Source organism: Lissotriton helveticus, chromosome 1_1, assembly GCF_964261635.1.
Source record: "Lissotriton helveticus chromosome 1_1, aLisHel1.1, whole genome shotgun sequence".
In the NCBI taxonomy this organism is placed as follows: Eukaryota; Metazoa; Chordata; class Amphibia; order Caudata; family Salamandridae; genus Lissotriton; species Lissotriton helveticus.
In genome coordinates this window covers 1,767,541,962-1,767,562,482 of record NC_136057.1, presented here as the reverse complement: position 1 = coordinate 1,767,562,482, position 20,521 = coordinate 1,767,541,962, and the positions used below count along the sequence as shown (strand labels likewise).

Sequence of the window (20,521 nt, the reverse complement as noted above, 5' to 3'; positions counted from 1 at the left end):
AGACAGTAAGAGGTTCCATGAATAGATTGAACAGTGTGGGAGATAGAGCGGACCCTTGTGAGACTCCAAGAGTTACTGGAACTGGTTTGGAGAAGGAGTTATTGACCTTGAATTTTTGGGTCCGGTTTTAAAGAAAGGAGGTAAACCAATTGAGCACTGACCCTGATAGACCCATTCTGAGGTTCAGTAGTTCAGTCAGGTTCTCATGTTTGACCGTTTCGAAGGCAGAGGAGAGATCTAGCAAGATGAGTAGGCATGATCCATTCTGGTCGAGTATTTGTAGCGCATCATCGATAATGTGAGTCATGGCTGTTTCGGTGCTATGCCCTGCTCTAAAGCAAGATTGGTGATTGTCAAGGAGGTTGAAGAGGTCAATATGTTTTGTCAATTGTTAGAGGATGCATTTTTCCAAGAGTTTGGCTAGGGTAGGGCTGTTCGAAATAGGTCGATAGTTGTTAAGATCCATCGGGTCAGCTGTGGTTTTTTTTAGGGTGGGTGTGACTTGCCCTATTTTGAGGACGTCAGGGATGCACCCTTGATGTAGAGAGCTGTTGATGATTTTGGTCCAGAGCGGCAGGATCAGAGGGGTTATATCTTTAACTGCGTTAGCAGGGAGAGGATCGGTGGTATGATTGGCTGGCTTGAGGGTGCTCAGAATCTTGCCTACAGCTTCTTCAGTGTAGGAAGACCATGCTGCATCATTTTTCAGTTGAAGTTTTGAGGTTGTTTGTTGTGGCGGAGTTGGAGATGGAGAAGAGGGAGGTATTGTTATAGGAGGGTAAGACTGTAGGACTGTGAGGTCATTGAGGAGATCCCTCTTGATGTTTTCTGTTTTGGTGTTAAAGAAAGCAGAGAATTCTTCACAAGTGGGTTGGGTGCCTGAGGTATCTTGTAGTTGTTTAGGTTCGTCTCTAGATTGTGATTTGATTAAATCAAGCAATTTTTTTAGTCTATTTCTTGTCTGATCTAGTTGGTGAGAGAAAAATTCAGCTTTAGTGCGTTTGATCTTTCTGTAATAGTCTTTTCTCTTCCTTCTTAGAGTTTTCAGGTGTTTGGCGGAAGGGACTGATCTCCAGAGACGTTCTGAGGTTCTAAGAGAGCGTCTGTCATCGTTCAGCAGGTCATTGAACAGGGTTTAGAGTTTTTAGAAGGCACTCTCTTTAGTTGTAGAGGAGCGGCTTCATTGATAACCGTAGTCATTGTGTTAAGATAATGATTGGTGAGGTCATATACGGAGGAGAGGTCCTCCGGAGGCAGGAGTAGTTTATGTGAGTGAATGGGCAAGGTGTTGGGTTTGAGTTTTTTCAAGTCTCTTTTCCAAATTTTTGGTTTAGCAGATTGGGCTGCAGTAAGTTTCACTGTTTCCCTGATGAAGAAAGTAATGATGTGGTGGTCTGACCAATCACAGGGGAGAATTGAGTCAAGCTGGATGGAATTGTTTTTGGAAATTATTAAGTCCAGGATTGCACCTTTTTTGTGAGTGGGGCTGTTGCAGATTTGGGCGAGGTCAAGCGTGTCGATGAAGTTTTTGAGACTGTTGACCGTTGGATCATCATTATCATTCCAATGGAGATTGAAGTCGCCTGGAAATATTTGGGTGTTTTGACGTCCGATGGTTGTTGTGATCATTTCCATGAAGTGTTCAATGAAAGTCAGGTTATCACGCGGCGGATGATATATGGCGTGAAGAGAGCAAACTGGCGTACCATTACTGGTGATGTCGATGCACGTGTATTCACAAGAGTAGAAAGTGGGGGATATGGCTTTAATTACTGATAGGTTTCTCTTGTGTATGTAAGCTATTCCTCCCCCAACTTTTTCACTTCTGTCAAGTCTGATGATGTCATAGTTAGGTGGTACCAAAATGTCCAGAAGGGGTGAGGAGGATTCAGTAAGCCATGTCTCTGTTAGCACAATCAAGTCCAGCTCATGAGAGATGATGAGGTTGGCGACTTCTACTGCGTGTCTAGCGGCCGATCTACAGTTCAGGAGGGTGCATATGAGAAGGGGTGTCGTGAGAAAAGGGGTGGGATCGGGTGTGATTGTGATTCTTCTACGGTTATTATCACTGATTCCTCTATTGTTGTGAGTGGCGGGTCTGTGTGGATTAGAGGTGATAGCCCTAATCGTGTGTGTCGTGGCGCTAGGGGAGATGTGAGGGGGATTATAGGAGAGTAAGAGGGAGCAAATATCTTTTTCCGAGAATGGGTTAGTGCATCGGATAGGGCGGGAAGGGAGGTTGGGGGATGAGATGGAGTTCCATGAGAGGCGATTGTGCTTGGGAATGTGTGAGATGTGAATAGAGGGGTAGCTTGATCTAGCCTTGTACGTCGATCTGACGTGCGTTGGTTGTCTAGCAATCATCTTTTTGACAGTGTGGAGTTCTTCTTTGATTTGTAGGAGTTCAGACATAATCCTATTGAGACTGATACTTTCCATTGTGTGTGAGGTAGGTCCAAGAAGAGTAGTGGGTGATGTTGCATGGATGGGTGGAGGGGCAATTAGTGTGGGTACAATAGGTGATATGGATGGTTGTTGTTGGTAAATAGCAGTAGTGGGTGTAGCTGGGAGTGGACAGAGGATAGAAGGGGTGTGCGTTCGGGGTCGGTGTGGAGGAGAGCCGATGTGTGTGCCAGTATTCGGTCTGTGTGGTGCAGCTGGGGTGTGATTGAGTGTGTTGGTGGATGAGGCGTAGGGGGTTGGGTGGGAAGTGAGGGTTGGGGTATACTCTGGAATAAACTAAGGAAATAGAGAAACCCCCAAAAGTTGCTATGAGTAATAGAGCAGCTAAACTCAGAAACTTAGATCCAAGTAAAATTTGTGATGGCACAGGAATATTTAGGAAGATATCAATTAACGAAGGGCTCAAACAGGGATGTGTGCTGTAGCCTCATCTTTTTCATTTATTTATGGCAGACCATCACCAGACTTGAATCAGGAAGATTCCCATTGCCACGACTGGGTCCACTCCATCTCTCCCACTTGTCCTACAAGGATGATATCTTGCTGTTTAGCATGACAAAAGTGGGGCTTCAAAGGTTAGTAAACGCATTGAAATCCTATGTCAAAACCAAAAACCCTGCGGAAACACAACAAAAACAAAAATTATGACCATCAGCAATTGACCGGGAGCTAGGATCCTCCTAAATGATATAAATATAACCTTGGAGTGGGTAAGCAGATCAAAATACCTGGGGCTGTTGCTGGACAATAGAGGTATTTTTCCAGTAAAAGTAATACATTGTGAAGAAGGGGAATGCCCTAATCTATGCCTTCTGCACCTTAGCAAAAAAACTGGATGGTCCCTCTTTTCAGCCATTGGTAGCAGTGATCTCTGCTAAGCTACTCCCGATTGTAGCAGAGGCTAGTGTTGGCACGAGAGGACAAGACACAGTCACACTGGATAAGCTGCAGGTTAATGCCTTTAGGGGAGTATTCACACTGCTCCAAAATTCATCCCTGGCACAAATTTGACTTGAATTTGGATTCATAAAACTAAAATTGGGTTGAAGGTCTATCACAATAAAAGGCTGGTATAAGATATTGTTAACTCAAGAAGCCCTAATAAATAGCGCATGATAGTCTACTTTAGAAAATGACCCACAGTGGGCTTGCTACAAATACTTTTATGGTTCTCTGAAACTGATGCCTCTAACCAAACTTTGTGACAGGAACTTGCCACACAAGACTTTTAGAGGAGTGATGAATCAGGCAGCAAAGTTGCAGTCGTTTCTGGAGGATACAAATAATTTTAGTTCCCGGTCGCATGCCTGGATGGTGATGAAAAATGATGATGCCTTGAAACTGGCCCCATACCTCGACATCCCTTACCAAGCGGTTGGCAAACCAGCAGAGGACTTTATACATTTGGTCTGTATTTGTTCTAACCTGTACAAACTTTGTGCAGCATTATTAATAAAGAGCTTTAATGTCAGAGGCATCCCTACATTGGGGGAAGCAATAATAGCGAGTCTGAACCCAAGCGAGTCTCAACGCAAGGGATCCACAACTGACCTGAAATTGGTGATATTTTTGACAATGGCCCTATTTGATATATCCTAAATTTATTTCACTGCGATAAGATAACAGCACGGTTCAGGAGCAGGGTTTGGGGCTAGTTGTTTTGATAAATTGCTAGTGTTGAAACTACATAAGCTGAACTTATAACTAAAGGGTTTTGTCACTCTGTGACACCTTTACTTGGCAATGATTCTAGCTGAGAAGCCTCACCTACAGTTGCATTATTAGATTTGCAATCGCGTTTAGAGTTGATACCCTAATTTGTGTCATTTTATCAAGAAAGAGTCTTTACATTTCATAATGCACAGACGGGGGTCGGAGTGTGGGTCTGATTGGACTCTGATTGGGCCGCTGCTGAATCGCCCAGGTCTTGGACAGGGTGGTACGTGAATAGTAGTGTATAGTAGTGGAGTTTGCAGCTTGCCGACTCACCGGCACGAGCACGAGCAGGAGAAGAGACGAGGAAAAGACGCCGTGGTTCCCCTGCATCGCGGGAGGTATTGCCGCCCCCCTGCTGATCCTTTTGCTGTCGGGGGAGTGATATTGGACCCCGTCGCAATCCTCAATTCTGACGCAGTGGTAGTAGAGGCGGCAGCATCGGTGAGCGGAGAACCGGGACACCCCCGCCGACTCGCTGAGCCGCCAATTACCAAGGGAAGGTAAGCGGCCGGCGGGATAGACCCCCGGAGTGCGCCCGCCCAGCCCGTAGCGGTACAGTGGCATAATCGGGAGCCATCAAAGAGCCGCTGCAGGGAACCGCGAATCACAGCGGGGCTGCGGGGCTGCGGACTGCAGCAGGACTCGCAGAGGCTGATTAACTACACAAAGGCTGCTTTAGAGCGAGGGAGGCTGCAGTCGGACTGTGGCGGTCTAAAGCGGACAAGAAGCGACCCAGTGACCGCAATTGAGGGAGCTGGAAAACACTGGAAAACATTGGCAAACACAGCCATAACCACAGCCTTTACAACACTTTTTACCCCCCAGAAACGACTCCAGGAGCTGAGGACTACGAATTGCAGAAAACGGCAGAGGCGGAGGGTTGGGAGAGGCTTGATTTTAACTTCAGACAGCACAAAAAAAATAAAATGGATGTTTGATGAGTGAAGACGGCAGAGCAGCGTCCAACTAGCGGCTGGTGAGTTTATTGGGTGTCGACTGACGTGGGGCTTGTAAATTGTGTTGCTCACTTTGGACTTGGAATTAGAGTTGGAGCTCTTATTTTTTTTTTATTCTTGGAGACACTGCAAGTGAAAAGGGGAAAACAGGGGAAAACACAACAAAAAGGAGTAAAAATCCCAAAAACCCCCAAATAATCTATATGCTAGCAGCAGGATTGTCACAAATATAAAGTCAAAGGCACAATCAAATGATCGATCAACCGTCATTAAATAAGAAACAAAAGGACAAAATAATAAGAAAAAAAAAAAAAAATTTGAGCAAAAAACCGCACATAACAGCATATAATATACTATAGATACTATGAGGTCAGGGTGAGAGAGAACAACCCTTCCATCAACAAAAAGGAAAAAGAAATTAAAAGGTAGAACGGCAATAAATAACAAAGCAAAATTAGAGGGCGTGGTGCAACCCCTAATCTCACCAGTCTACAAAATGTTTGCTAAATCAAGTAACATACCAAGTAAATTCATTTTTTTAAAAGACCCAGTGGACACAATGTTATTTCATCAGGATGAGAAGGTAGGGCAGAAGCGTGGGCTACCATACCCAATCCCACCACTTATGCATATAGGGAATACGACTGCAAAAACAGAACAAATTAATTCAAACTCAAATCGGGTTCCCGCCGGACCAAGAATGTAAAGATCACACGAACCAATCGTGGGGGTCTATAAAGGACCAGGATCTCCTGATGAACGGGGACCACTTAGCATATCAGGACATACTCTCCGTGGTACCCCCGGTTAAACAAATGTCACTTAACTCGCAAGAGCAACTTGAAAGTATGAGGGCCCCTCAACCGATTGAAGTACGTGTAAAAATTAAGAAGCATGTCTCAAACCTCACTCAACATGCGTATCAATGTGTGGAAACAAGTCAAACTGATAGTAAAATCCAAACATTGACCCACATCGCACCATCGGCTAGTTTGCAAAACAGCATGACCCACGAGGAACGAGGAGAAAAAAATCAAGGTGGAGAGGGAGTCGCAAACCATGGTAGGTTGGTTCATACACCGGAACACATATTCCCACATAGCAAAGGCCACACGCAAAATCAACTAATAGTCAATACTGAATCATTATCCAATAACACCTCTGCAAGGGTCAACCATGATAAAAACATTGACAGTATACAACCAGTAGCAATCACAGACTCTGGAGCAATATGGGACATATTCTTTAAGACATCCCAACTCACACTGGAGGCCCTGAACTACCAATCAAACAAGATGGACGTCCAAGTTGACTTGCTCAACATCATGGCCACAGCAATCTCGGGGATTGATCAAAAACTAGCGGATTTGAATCGGTTGATAACACGAGCTCAAGCATACGCAACTACTCTAAATACAGAATGTGCCTGTGGTCCAACAATCGATAAACTGGCATCAATCCCAGAAGTGCTTTCCACCCTTATTGAAGATTTAAAGATACAATCATCTCAAATAGTAGGCAATAGAAGATCTGTGATAACAGAACAACTTACCAATGAAAAGGTATCAAAAAAGGATGGTATAAATTGTAACACTAACATAAACATGGCCCATTAATTACCTCCCAATCGGTGGAAATCAGCAGAACGCCAGACAAGGAAAAGAAGCAGGAAATTCCAACTAGTATTACTAATCAGAATATGTCGCGACGTATGAAGAAAAAGCAAAAAAAAACAGTGAAAGCGCCAAAAGTTCACACAAATCAGAAGGAGCTGGGGGCAATCTACATATGTCTCCCCAGAACCCACAAGTAACGACCCATTAATCCAGGAAAAGCAACCATCTAATAAATTATACCCAATATTTACTAAGAGCCAACAACAAAACCAATCTCTGGGTGATGATGCACATGCCACCAATACCATGGGACTGGGATCAATTCCCACTGAAAATGGTGGAACAGTAAAGAAAACTGTACAAACAGCAAATGAAATGGTCATGGATAAAAATTAACGTGGATCACTTATAGGTATAATAGGAGAGGGCTTAAAACACCAAATTACAGTGCATAACAACTCTGAAAATGCACTAGGAGAGACGCTCTGTGAAGAAATTCTACACCCAGAACCCTGGTCCGGCATAACAACAACTTCAGCCCAAACCAGAAATATGTGCACTACAATTTTTAAACCACAGTATAAATCAAAGGGTAGACACGATACATTAAACAGGGGGAATCTACTAAGGCTCCTTCAACATATACCTTTGTTGACCCACATAAAGAGTGAAGATATAACTTGTGTTCAGTTCGAACCAAGAGAGGAAGACACTTGTAAAGAAGACACTGTAGTGACCTGGTTGAACCACCGTACTGCTGAAGCAGTCCTTAGAGCAAAATATATATTCAGAGACTGGGGGATCGTTGTAACTGCACCGGAAAAAGAAAAGTATCCATCAATCCTCTTAGAGCCTGCAAATTCAAACAGCACAAGAACAAATAGACAGTACCCACAGGGGATACTGCGAGGTACAACAAATATACCTTTAGATAAAAACTATAAAAAACTAACCATACTAGTAAGCAGACAGGAAGACATAAACATAAGCAGGACAGTAACAGACGAAGGGCCACCGAATATTCAATGGAACGATCAATCGAGCAGGAAAGACCGAGAGTTACAACTCAGCACTTTTTATTCCTGATGACCAGGCAGCCTTACCAGATACCCCATGGAATCGTCAAGGATGGACCACTGCTAAAATCACTTTATTAGAAACCGCAATTCCATCTTACACGAATCATAAATTACCTCTCAACTTTAAAATAATTTCATGGAACGTGGAGGAATACGTAAAGCACTCAAACATGAAACAGTAATTAAGTTGTTGCAAGAGGCGGACATAGTATGTCTACAAGAGACCTGGGCCACAGAGTATGTCCACCTCGAAGGCTTTGCTGGTTTTCACACATTGGCTACTAAATACAATCGGTTTGGTAGACTATCAGGAGGAATATCGATTTACGTAAAGCATCTAAAACAAATAAAAGTAAAAAGGATCCAAACAGAGTCAGAAGTGCTACAGGCGCTCTTAATAGAGGGAAGCAGGGACAAAGACGTAAGTGCTGTAATCCTAGTTATAAACATATACTTAAATGCATCTGGCCAGAAAAAGCTGGAAGTTACAATAAATACTATAACCTTAATAAAAGAAATTGTACACGCACACGCACTACTGCCAAAAGTGATAGTAGGAGACTTTAATCTCCACCATCTAGGAACAAAAAATGATATGTCACGTCCAGCCAGCTCGGAAAGAATTTTCAATTCATTTCTGAAAAACTATGACCTAAAATCTGTCAATGAAATCTGGAAAAGTTTAGATCCTAAATATTCAGATATTGCCACTTTTAGGAACTGTTCTATAATTGACTACATTTTCTTATGCAATTTACTCACTCAGAAATTAGTCAAATTCGAAGTAAAAACACATGAAACTAGCGATCACAAATTGTTGCAGGTGGAATTAAATTTCAATATTTTACAGAGGGAACAAGCGGCTGCAGTATCCCACTCAACAGGGACCGAAGACCATACATTAGTCAGAAGGATAAAATGGAACGAGCATCAGGCTACGCTATTTAATGTATGGAAAAAAAACAAGAGTACAAAGGGAAGCCTCTTGGAAAACAACCTAGTGTGGCCAACTGGACGAGTTGGATTTGTGCCTTAAAATCGATACTTACTAAAAATGACATAAATACCCCACCTGGTAGGACAACATCCTCTCCACAATTTAGATACAACAATAAAATACTATGCACAATAATAAGCAAGCTTAAGAGGGCTAAAAGAGCACATGGGAAGGCAGGAACGGAAGAAACAAGGGAATTGTGCAAAGAACTATCAAGAAAGCGCAGACACCAGTTATGTGCTCTGAAACAAAATAAACTAGAAAAAGACTGGATAACGATACACGAGCTATCTAAGCCAAACAAACAATGTCAGCTTTGGCAATTCATAGCTAGCAGAGAGAAAGGTAAAGTTGACAGGCGCAAATCCGTACATGCAGATGCCTGGCTCAGACATGTTGCCACAATCTACATTGAAAAGGAGGGCATCATAGTCCCTGGAAGCCCTGATATTTGTTCCTCAGACAGCGTAATACCAGAGGAGGCCGCCTTAGGGGAATTCTTGGGTAAAGAACAAGACCGTACGGCAGTTGAAAAGGTAATAAAAAAGATAAGAAAAGACGGGGCACCCGGGCCGAACGGTCTTCCAGGAGCCATTTTCAGAGAAGATCCGGTATATTGGGGCAAAATTTTATCCAATCTGTTCATTGAATGTCGATTGAAAGCAAAGGTGCCGGATTCATGGCAAGGCTCTTTTTTACATCCAATCTTCAAAAAAGGAGATAATACAGACCCAAAAAATTATAGATTAATCGCTCTATTAGATGTTGAAGGAAAAGCCTATGCCAGCACCTTATTGAATTAATTAAATAGTTGGATCCAAGGGAATGAAATCCTCCCCTCCTACCAGACCGGATTCCGCAAAGGCTGCTCCACAATTGACAACATCGTGGCCATGTCGTATTTGAACCAGCACGCTAACTGCAAAAATAACAAACCAATCTTTGCATGCTTTGTTGACTACTCAGCGGCCTTTGACGGAGTGCCTCGACACAAGCTTTGGAATAAGTTGCGCAACTGGCATATCCCAGCAGGTCTTCTTAGCGCCATCATTTCATTGTATAGTAACACCTGGATCAAAGTGAAGCTAGCAGATAATACCACAACGAAGAAGTGTTGGACCAACCGTGGCCTAAAACAGGGATGCGTTCTTGCCCCCACACTGTTTAATTTATATACAGCTGACCTGGGAAAGAAACTTCAAAATGCTAGTCTTGTAACTCCGAAAATTGGAACCAATAAACTGCAAATATTACAGTATGCAGATGACTTGGTGGTAATGGACCACACAAACATTGGGCTACAAAGGGGCCTAGATGCCCTCAATAACTACAATGAAAGAAATGAACTTATAATAAATGCTCAAAAAACTAAAGTAGTTATTTTTGGACACTACCCAAAAAAAGGCTCTCTTGAAATGGTATGTGGGCAAAGAAATCCTATAATTACCTAGGTTGCTGGCTAAGTGAAACCGGTAAAGCAACAATACATCTACATAAAATGAAGGCTAAAGCACATTCAACAACCTATGCCTTATGTAAACTAAATGAGATCATGCAAAGCCCAACAACTGTTCCAATTAGGAAAGTAATACAAGCAAAAATCCGGGCAATTGCTGGTTACGCACAGCAGGCATTCCCGGGTAAAATGGAAATAATGTTAGACAAAGCACAATGCCAGGCCTACAAACGCATTTTCAAACTGCCCAAACACACACGTAATAGCTTAATTCGTCTAGAATTTGGTCTGAAACAACAAAGTAAAGAATGCCTGGGAACGCATGCGAAATACTATTACCAAGTCCTAACAGCTCCAGCTGGAACCCTAAAGAGCATGCTGAAGCCAATTTTTGGGGAGTTAATTAACCCGTGGCATCGCTACACAGACGAAGCAGTGGAAACACTGGGATTAGCAACGGAAAACTGGGATCAGGGAATGGTAAACTATCTGGCCATCAAAAATGCAATAAATAAACAATGTTATCAACTGTCGCACCAAAGTGATCTAGCAGAACACACAACAGGAAGAGGCTCACCTTGGCTGAAAAAATCATTTGCCGGGAGTAAAATCCAGCCATATCTGAAGCAAGCTCTGGGAAGGAAAGCACTAAAAAAACATTGTATGGGCTAGACTGGTGCCCCTCCCCATTAAGGAATTAAATCCCGGGTGGAGATCCCTAGAACAAAGAATCAGATGCAGAATCTGTGATTACCAATCAGAATCTTTGCTACACTTGATCTGTTGCTGCCCTGGTATGTCGCAGCCCCGTAGGATCCTTTTAAAACAAATATGGCTCCGTAACGGGGTACGGACAGTGAAAGAAGCAACTTCGGTTCTTTTTTCCTGTACAACACTACAGGACTTGGCCAGATTTGGGAGATACATGGCCGAGCTGCGTCTGAGGCTTATGGAATAAGAGGGGCCAGACACTACATAAGGCAACTTGGCCCGTTAAACTAGTATTTTCCAACATGGCCGAACCGACAACGAACTGATATTCATTCGCAGATTTTTAAATTGTATATAATACACTTTCTTACTTAGTATTTACACGGTTGCAAGTAAACCCAATGTCCTTTTATTTCATAAGAATGTATCCTTATTTGTTTTTAAAACAATTGTTTCAATTTGCTTTTAAAATCGCATGTAAGTTATATTGCAGATGGTTTTAAGTAACTGCAATACAAAATAAAATAAATACAAAAAAAAAAAATAATGCACAGTTGCACCTTATACCCATGTTTCTATTTAAATGATTGAAGTTGGCAATTATAATATTGTTATGGTTTTAATGAACTGAAACAATAAATTGATTGATACTGTTTCTCAAATATATGACTAAAGCTTTGTGTGCAGGCGCTTCTTGCAGGCATGGGTATGCAGTACTCTGGTATGCTTCAATTTCTCTGCCCTGTCCTGCACCCACTTCAGTTCCCTATATTCGTAGCCTGCTGCCAACAAATACAGTAGATTTTCCAGGGGCAATAAGAAGCTGGTGAGACAGAATTCTTCATTGAGGTGAAGCTTACCTAAAACAACAGGGAGCAAATTGGGTCTTATGCAAGACGAAATTATATTAAAAAATCCTATTACCTATTTTGGCAATGCATTCGGGGAATCACAATTTGCGATTCCCTAAATGCAATGCATGAAGCATTTGAAAAATGCGACTTTTCATCATGGATTCTCAAATTATAATCAACTTGAAGTTGATGGCAACTTGTAAATCCTTTGAAAAATGCACAAAATTGGATTTTTCAAAGTGCCATGTGGTGCACACACATCCCCTTATGTCAAGTGTGTGCGCCACATGTGCACACTTACCTGTATTGGGGGTGCATCAGGGGGGCATTAGGCCCCCTAGCACGCTTGAAATTGCATTCACAATTTGCGATTACCTATTTGGTAATCGCAAATTGCCAATGATTTCCCATTCATTCCTATGGGCCTTTAGGCCCATAGGAATGAATGGGAATGCATTCCCTAATAGCAAATTGCAATTTGCGATTTGCTATTAGGTAATGTGTAGGAATCGCTATTTTTTTGTGATTCCTATATGCATAAGGAATTGCAACTTCTAAATAGTGATTCTTTAAAAAATCACTGTTAAGGAATCCCAATTCCTTATCTTGATGCATGTGCTCCAAAGTCTTTAACATAACTATACAACTAAAAAAACAGAGAATGGACTGCTAGCTGGGAGGGCATATACTTTGCTTGTCCTCTAAACTGCAGTGATTGACTATATTCTCTGTTATTAATTTTATGTCATTTGATGACATAGGATGGGTGTCTTTGCAATGTAGACCATTGAACTCAACCATGAGATTCGAGACAGTGACATTGTTAATTGAAATATATGACCTAGACATTTAAAGCGACTACAAATAACAACACTGGTTTGCAAAGACAATAGTTGGGTTGCAGAACTGGGTCAGCCCTAATTACAGCTATATACAAGTAGCAATATTCTAAATGTAATGTTGGACAACTGAAAGAAGCAACGCACTTCATGAGTTTGATAACAGAAACCAATAAAGGTTTGTTTTCCTTCAAAACCCAGCAGAAGATGACTTTCAGTTTCAAAGGAAGCAAGACAAGAACAGGAGGATATTGCTGAGTACACCAGAAGCAGGATGCAATCCACACCAAAGGGTGGAAAATAGGAAATCTGGGTAGCACAGGCACCTCACCCATACAAAGATAGGGGATGCACACAGCTTTAGTTACAGCTTTGAGAAGAAACAGAATGGGGCATGAAGGAGGGATAGTCTGCCAAAGTGAATCAAAGATGCAGAAGGCATGCAATGTTGTCTTGCTCTTAGTGTACCAGCAGCTTTCTATGAAATGGAAATAAGCAATGCAGGCAGAATGGTCCATTGCTGCACCATGCAAATGTTGTTAACTGTTTCTAAAACTTAATTGTCCTTCATATGACTATTAAACACTGTGAGGATGAAGCTCTTCCCCACAATTTGACACCTTTATAAATGTGAAGCTTAAACAGTTTTCCGAGCATGGATCATACAGACATTTGCATGTGCTGGACAACTATTATGGTGGAATGTTTTCACTGTGGTTTGATTAAGGACTGGCTGTAGCTGGCACCGGGCATGTTCCCTGTGGGCCGCCAGGGTGGGGGCTAGCTTCAGACCCCTGGGGGGCGTTTTTGTTACCAGGGGCCGGTTGTGCAGCATAGCTGCAATATTGGCCCTCAGCAACAAAAGTGGCACAAAGCTTTTCACTAGCATCCTCCCTCTCCAGAGGGCCGGCCGAGCTCTTTGCCAGGGCCGCTCTGATTAAGGAATTGTATAAGTGACCTTATTTACTAAAACAGTGAATTTTTAGGCATGGAACACTTAGATTCCCCCCAGAAACAGTTAACTGTCAGCTAATTGGGCTGTTAGCACTATTTGTGATGATCCTTCTAAGGATAGCAATCAAAATTACACATTGCTATTTAACACACAGAAAATGCTCTGAGTTTCAACAAGTGCTCACCATTTTTGGACCATATCAGCTCTTCTCTAATCTCTGGTTGGAGTCCTTCAGCAAAGACACAGCAATCCACAAAAGCTTTGATGCATCCCTCACCAAGAGCAACATTCACATGCAATTTTCTCTGTTCGCAGGAGAGTCCCATCAGATTATCACGAAATCCTGCTCTGCAGCAAACCCTGTCGGTTTCATTGTATTCATCCTCTGGAAGAAAATCGGAGAAATTAACTGGGGAAGTCATTGGTTGGGTAGCTTAGAAGCCAGCTGACATCCAGATAAATCACCGACACACTACTGTGGTAAACAATATAGTTGACAAATTATTTTGTCAAAAAATTTGTTTACAGAAATAATATGCTCCTATACTTATAATGGTACCAAATTGTTCAAAAATATATTAGGAGGAGTGAAATTTACTCTTCCCACTCCAGTCTAACCAACAGTAGGGAAAGTGTTGGACTTCGGAGGGGTTACATTTACTATTTCTTACCCCAAACTGAGTAAAAGTAGGAAAAGCGTCGGATTTTGGATGGGAAAAATTTGCTATTCCCACTACAAACAGTGCAGCAGTAGGGAACAAGGTGAACTTAAGAGGTTAAAATGTATTTTCTAACTCCTACCTGTGCAACATCAGGGAGACTGTTGGATTTCAAAGGGTTTACATTTACTATTCCCACTCCAAGGAGTGCAACAGTAGGGAAAGTGTTAGACTTCAGAGGAGTGAAATTTACTATTCCAACTCAAGTCTGCGCAACAACAGGGAAAGAGTTTGAATTCGGAGGGGTTAACTTTACTATTCCCATTCCAAACAGTGCAGCAGTAGGGAAAGTGTTGGACTTCAGAGGGATTCAAATTTGGTGTTCCTATTCCAGTCTCTACAACAGTAGGGAAAGAATTGGACTACGGACGGGTTGAATTTACTATTCCCACTACTAGTAATACTACAGCAGGGAAAGTGTTGGACTTTGGAGGGGTTACATTTACTATTCTCTTTCCAAACAGGGCAACAGTAGGGACATCTTTGGATTTTGGATGGTAAAACTTAATATTCCCACTCAAAACAGTACAACAGTAGGAAAAGTGTTAGACTTCAGAGGGGTAACACTTACTATTCCCACTCCAGTCTGTGCAACAGTAGGGAAAGCGTTGGATTTCGGAGGGGTTAAATTGGCTATTCTCATTCTATACAATGTATCGGTAGGGCAAGTACTGAACTGCAAAGAGGTTCATTTCACTATTCCCGATACACTCTAAGCAAGCGTAGGAAAAGTACTTCACTTTAAACACATTACAAATATGAGTAACCAATTAATCAATGTACATAATTATTATTCCAAAAATAATTATCAATTCATAAATAGTTGCTATTCATTTATTAATTAACTTCCCACCCCAACAAACCTCGCAGGCAACACCAAAAATATGACAACAAAATAAGTATTCCATAATTTACATATTCAAAACCAATTAAATAGTTGATTAACTATTAATTATTAATTTATCACTAATTAACTTCCCACCCTGGACCCCTACAAAACTAGCAGACCACGACTAAAATATAAGAAAAAAAAATAAGTATTCCATATTTAAATTTCAATTAAATGCTTAATTTAACAAATAATAATTATGTTAATTATTATTTGATGAACTTCCCACCCTAGCCCCATACAAATATAGCTGCCCACAACTAAAATATCAGCAAAATAAATAAGTATTCCATAATTTACATATATATAATTCAATTAAATATCAAATTTACAAATAATAATTAATAGGTAGCACACTTTTTGCCTAATTAACTTCCTGCAACTAAAATATAGGTGAAATAATTCAGTTAATTAAATGTTTAATTCATAATTCATAATAAACAGTTAAGAAATTATTACTTCATTAACTTCCCACCCAAGACCTCTACAAACCTAGCAGTCCACAACTAAAATATAAGTAAAATAAATAAGTATTCCATACATCACATAATAAGGAATCAATTAATAATCAGCAATTGATAAATAATTGTTAATTAATTACTTAACTTCTCACCCTATACCCCTACAAACGTAACACCCCGCAAATAACATATAATGAAAATAAACCATAATTTACATAATAAATATCAATAATATAATTAAATACAGTGTATTATATAATTTATGATCAATTATTACAAATTAACCTCCCACTCTATCTCCCTTCAAACCCAACAACCCGCTACAACAATGTAAATTACTATTAGTAATTAAATACAACATTCTAAATCACTTAATATTGCTAGATATGTTTAATATTTTATAACATTTATATAAACAGTAATAATACATAATGAATGTATAAAGCAAAACAATTAATGAATTACAAAGCAATATTTTTAACAAATTGAAAACAATATTAAAAACATTGATATTCTTTAATAAAATATTACTTACCTCAAAAAACTATATTCTTGTCAATTAGATTTCTGCATTACAATATTTGTGTGTTAAAATATAAATTTCTGATATTTATGTCTTCCGATATTTTAAATCATTATTTTGTCTAAACACCATCCAGATTGCCAGCAAGAGCCTGGACTACCATACTATTTTCAAATCCAATTGTATTTTATGATTTTTGTTTCACACATTGAGGGATTGAGCTTAACATTCAACTTTAACTAGAAAAAAATAGGCAGGCTAAGGAAAGTTTAGGGTGAAAATAAAAACCTAAAAAACACTGAAATTCACAAATGATAGTTCAGTGAACTAACTGTATATTGCTCCCGCGTCATGCACTGCTTCTGATATAAGATATTACAGCACTCATGACATGTTAAATGATGTCACTGATGATATCTCAATTGATAGCATCAACGACCACTCATGACATCATTGATGACATGTTCCAGCCAGTGATTGTGACAGTCTGCTATAGGCTTTGTAAACTAGAACTAATTCAACAAGCTACATCTTCACCCAATCTCCTATAAACTACCAACTAATAATGGAAATATCCTCTGACAACTTGTAGGTCACACTGCATGCGTCACAAATCACCCACATTTGGAGAATGTCACCTTCTTTTAACTGGTAATCCCTTGCATACTTAAGAAAATGCCTCTATACTTCTTGACTGGACTTAGAAACCTTTAATATCTTGAATGCTCTACAAAAAAAGTGTTCATTGCCTACTCACCTTAATGGTTTAAGCCACTCAAACACCTCGCTTCACCCATGATTTTGCACCATTCGGTTCATAGGTTCTCATTGGCCACTTGAGAGGCCCTTTCAGCTAGGCTCTACATTCAAACACATTGTAACATAAAACATGTAAAAGTAGGTCAAACTTATAATGTAGACTCTTTGACAATGTGGGAGGACGGGCTTGGAAGCCAAAGATGGCAGACTTGAGGCTCTGAAGCTTAGAGCCACATCGTGCACAACTATGAGGAATCCAGGAGCAAGAGGTGCCATCCTCGCCAATGTCTCTTCGCAGCTCCTCGAACAAGAGTAGGTGAGAGAGCCGGACAAAGGAGTAGAAGTGTAAACCCCTTTTTCACTATGGCCAAGAAACTTAACGATTATCCACGAGGCAGAGGACAGTGAGCTCAGTGGCAGGGTGTGGGCTGATGGTGAGCGACAGCATACGGAGGTGCAGACTGGGGGCCTGCCTGCCTGTACTGCTGGAGATGAGAGGACAAACCAATAGAAGTATTCCATGGCATTGAGGTCAGTGGTAGCCTGGGAGCTGGGTGGTAGCCTCATCTTGGTGGTGTGTGGGAGGGAATGATCCCACCCTCATGAAGGGCAAGAGGTGAGACATGACGGGGGATGGAGACTAGAGCTGCCAAGAGGACCGCCTGAGAGAGGGGAAAGTAGGTGCTAAAACAGAAGACTGCCGGGGGTGGCATGCTTTTTCTGCCCCACCACAGACATTGAAAATCCTTTTTGGGTCACTATCCTATGGTGATGTGGAGTCTCAGTGCTGAAAGTGACCTTCGGAGTGAGGGGGGCCTCCTCTGTTCCCCCTGTCTGGAGGCTGAACTTTGGGCTCCCTTGTCTCCCTGGGTGTGATTAGCAGAGGGCCTGGCAGTGTTGAGGCCCACATTTGAAAGATATAGCAAGGTTCAACAGAACTACCCTATGTCAGCCATGGCTCCTAAGGACATTTATTCCCACCAGACGAGTGACGATGGGTAAAGAAAAGTCCCAGGTCCCACCGACCCAAAGGCAAGATTGACTGGTACACCAAGCCATCCAAGGCCCTGGAGGCTGGGGATGCAAATGTCCACATGGACCCCTCGCACCTGAGGACACGGTTGGGGAGTGAAGATCAAGGTGTAGCTTCTGCGCAAGGACTTCGGAAGCTCGCAGAGGGAAATATGGAGGTTGAAAATTGAGTCTCCATGGTGGAAGACGATGTGGTCTCCTCCATAAAGGGATGAGCCACCAAGCTGAAATCCTGGCTTCCTGAAGAGAGTCCGTCATTGTGCTTTGTATTGGAAAGGGCTCATATTTCCTTTGCGTCCCGTGCCCTGCCTGAAGCCCGCCGGCGCCCTATTATTATGTGAATCCAAAACCATCATGATAGAGATTTCATCCTAGGATCTGCCAGCCAGAACTGGCTTGTTAATCTACCAAAATCTTAATGTTCCCTGATTACACCATCAAAGTACAGCAACAGCGTAAATCTTTTGTGCAGGTCAAGCAAAAACTCAGGTCCAAGTAAATTTCATAGATGTTGATATTCCCAGCCAAGCTTAAGGTGATGTTTTCTGGGAATCACTGTCCTTGACAGACGATTCCTCAACCCGACCAACACACAGGTATAGACCAAGAAGAACAACTCCGATTGACTTGAATGAACTCAAGGGAGAGGAGAAGTCAGCACCAGCGATGAAGATGTTGATTGTCAGGGGCGATTGGGGGGGAGGCTCCTCCTCATCAGAGGTGAGTATCAGAACTAGTCAGCTAAAATGATGACCTGAGGGCGCTCATGGTGACGCATTGCCCTACGTGGATGCCTGGGTTTAGAGGCAGTTAATGGCTGCTGCTATATAACCACCTACCACTGTATGATCCTTACCACCACATGCACAATGACAGAAACTCCTCAAAGCCTATCAGCAGTTAAATTGCTACTAATTTATTTAATGGAAGACAGATGCCTCATTTCTGGAAGTAAGGGGGATGTTAGGGGAGTTTAGAAGTGTTGCTTGATTGTTGATATGCACCTCGTCAAGAGGGACTCAGGGACACATTCTTCTTATCCCTTATTAATCTACAGCTATGGCTAGGGAGGTAAATCAAGTCCAGTACAAGGAGGCCTCCTGGAACATAAATGGGTTGAACAACAAAATAATGAGGGGGTGATACTTTTGTTTGGAAAGAAATGAGCATGAGCAGTGCTACTGCTGCAGGAAACACACCTCCTGTGTACACACTGACAATTCCTGGGCAGACAAGGATAAACAAGGATGTTCCACCATGCATACACCAGAGATTCCAGCGGAGTTGTGATCTTTCTCCATCGTACCATCCCCTTTGAAGTAACAGAGGTTTCTCTTGACTCCCCTGGCCTAATGGGTAATCATCGCAGGTGGGCAAAAGGGTACAGCATATACATCCCACCAGCACTGATCGAAAACACATTTCAGCACTTATTAGGAATACTACACAAAGTACCGCCAGGCACAGCGATATTAGGTGAGGATCTTAACTCTGTTGCATGTATGTACACTACCATACAATGTACCATACACAATCCAGACTGGATTATATTTTGATCCCAGCTGGGGTGCTCCATGAGGTCTCAGACTCTAGTATTCTACTGAAATGCTTGTCTGGTTATTCCCTAGTTGAGCTGACCATTAGCCTCCATGGGGGCATAGGGGATAGCCTGGTGAATGCCTACCTGGCTCTTGTCAGAGGCCGACGTCTTGGCGGTGACTCAGAAGGCCATTGTATGTTTTCGGGTCCTAAATAAGAGGGCAGAATGTTCTAATTTGTGAAAACAAAGGCCTTTTGGAGCCCATGGGGGTTTAAACAACAGCTGGGAAAAGAAAGAAAAATTGGAATGTTGCTCTCCGGGCTTCTACCAGCCACTAGAAGCCCAAAGCACTCGATTTTCTTTAATAGAGCGATCAACATTCTAATGTTCTAATAGGAATTGACATAGAAAGTCACCATTTTGGGACACTAGCATTTTTCTTGGTCCTCGCTTGATGGATCATCTGGAGACTTTCCTGGAAGGAGATGTGGTGGATGTAACATTATTTAAGTGTCAGGAAGATTCATCAAATGATGGCAAAGTTATTAACCAAACAAAAAACTCTCTGTACATGGAAACTCTGAACTGTGGATTATCATAATATGTTTATGTCTGATAAGGTACTAAACCCAATCACACTGCCCTCTGGGAATGGCAAAGGAGCAGCCCCCCTCCACTCTTCGCAAGAAAAAAAGCCGTAAATGACCCTGAAATGCATCCAAAAATATTTTGAAACCTAAAAGACTTTCATGCCTGTAGACCAAATAGACTCTGTACAACTATCACACCTTCAGTCTCACAATGATAGGTCTTTTGGCTTGCCTGACCTGCAATATTCCGACAAGGAAATGACTTCTAGAGGAACAGAAAGACAGAGGGCCCGATTCACAAAGGTAAAGTTAGACCAAAGGTCAAAAGTAGACCAAAAGTCTATCTTTACTAATTTTCGGTATCGG

At 41.7% G+C, this 20,521-nt stretch overlaps 1 protein-coding gene across 1 annotated transcript in view; it reads right to left on the bottom strand.

The window, feature by feature from the left end:
* LOC144752100 (complement C3-like) overlaps positions 1 to 20,521 on the bottom strand; it is a 1,799,539-nt gene that overhangs the window by 951,179 nt on the left and 827,839 nt on the right. Inside the window, exon 17 of the mRNA XM_078640046.1 lies at positions 13,827 to 14,027. Coding sequence (XP_078496172.1) covers positions 13,827 to 14,027 — 201 coding nt within the window. The remainder of the gene's footprint in view (positions 1 to 13,826; positions 14,028 to 20,521) is intronic.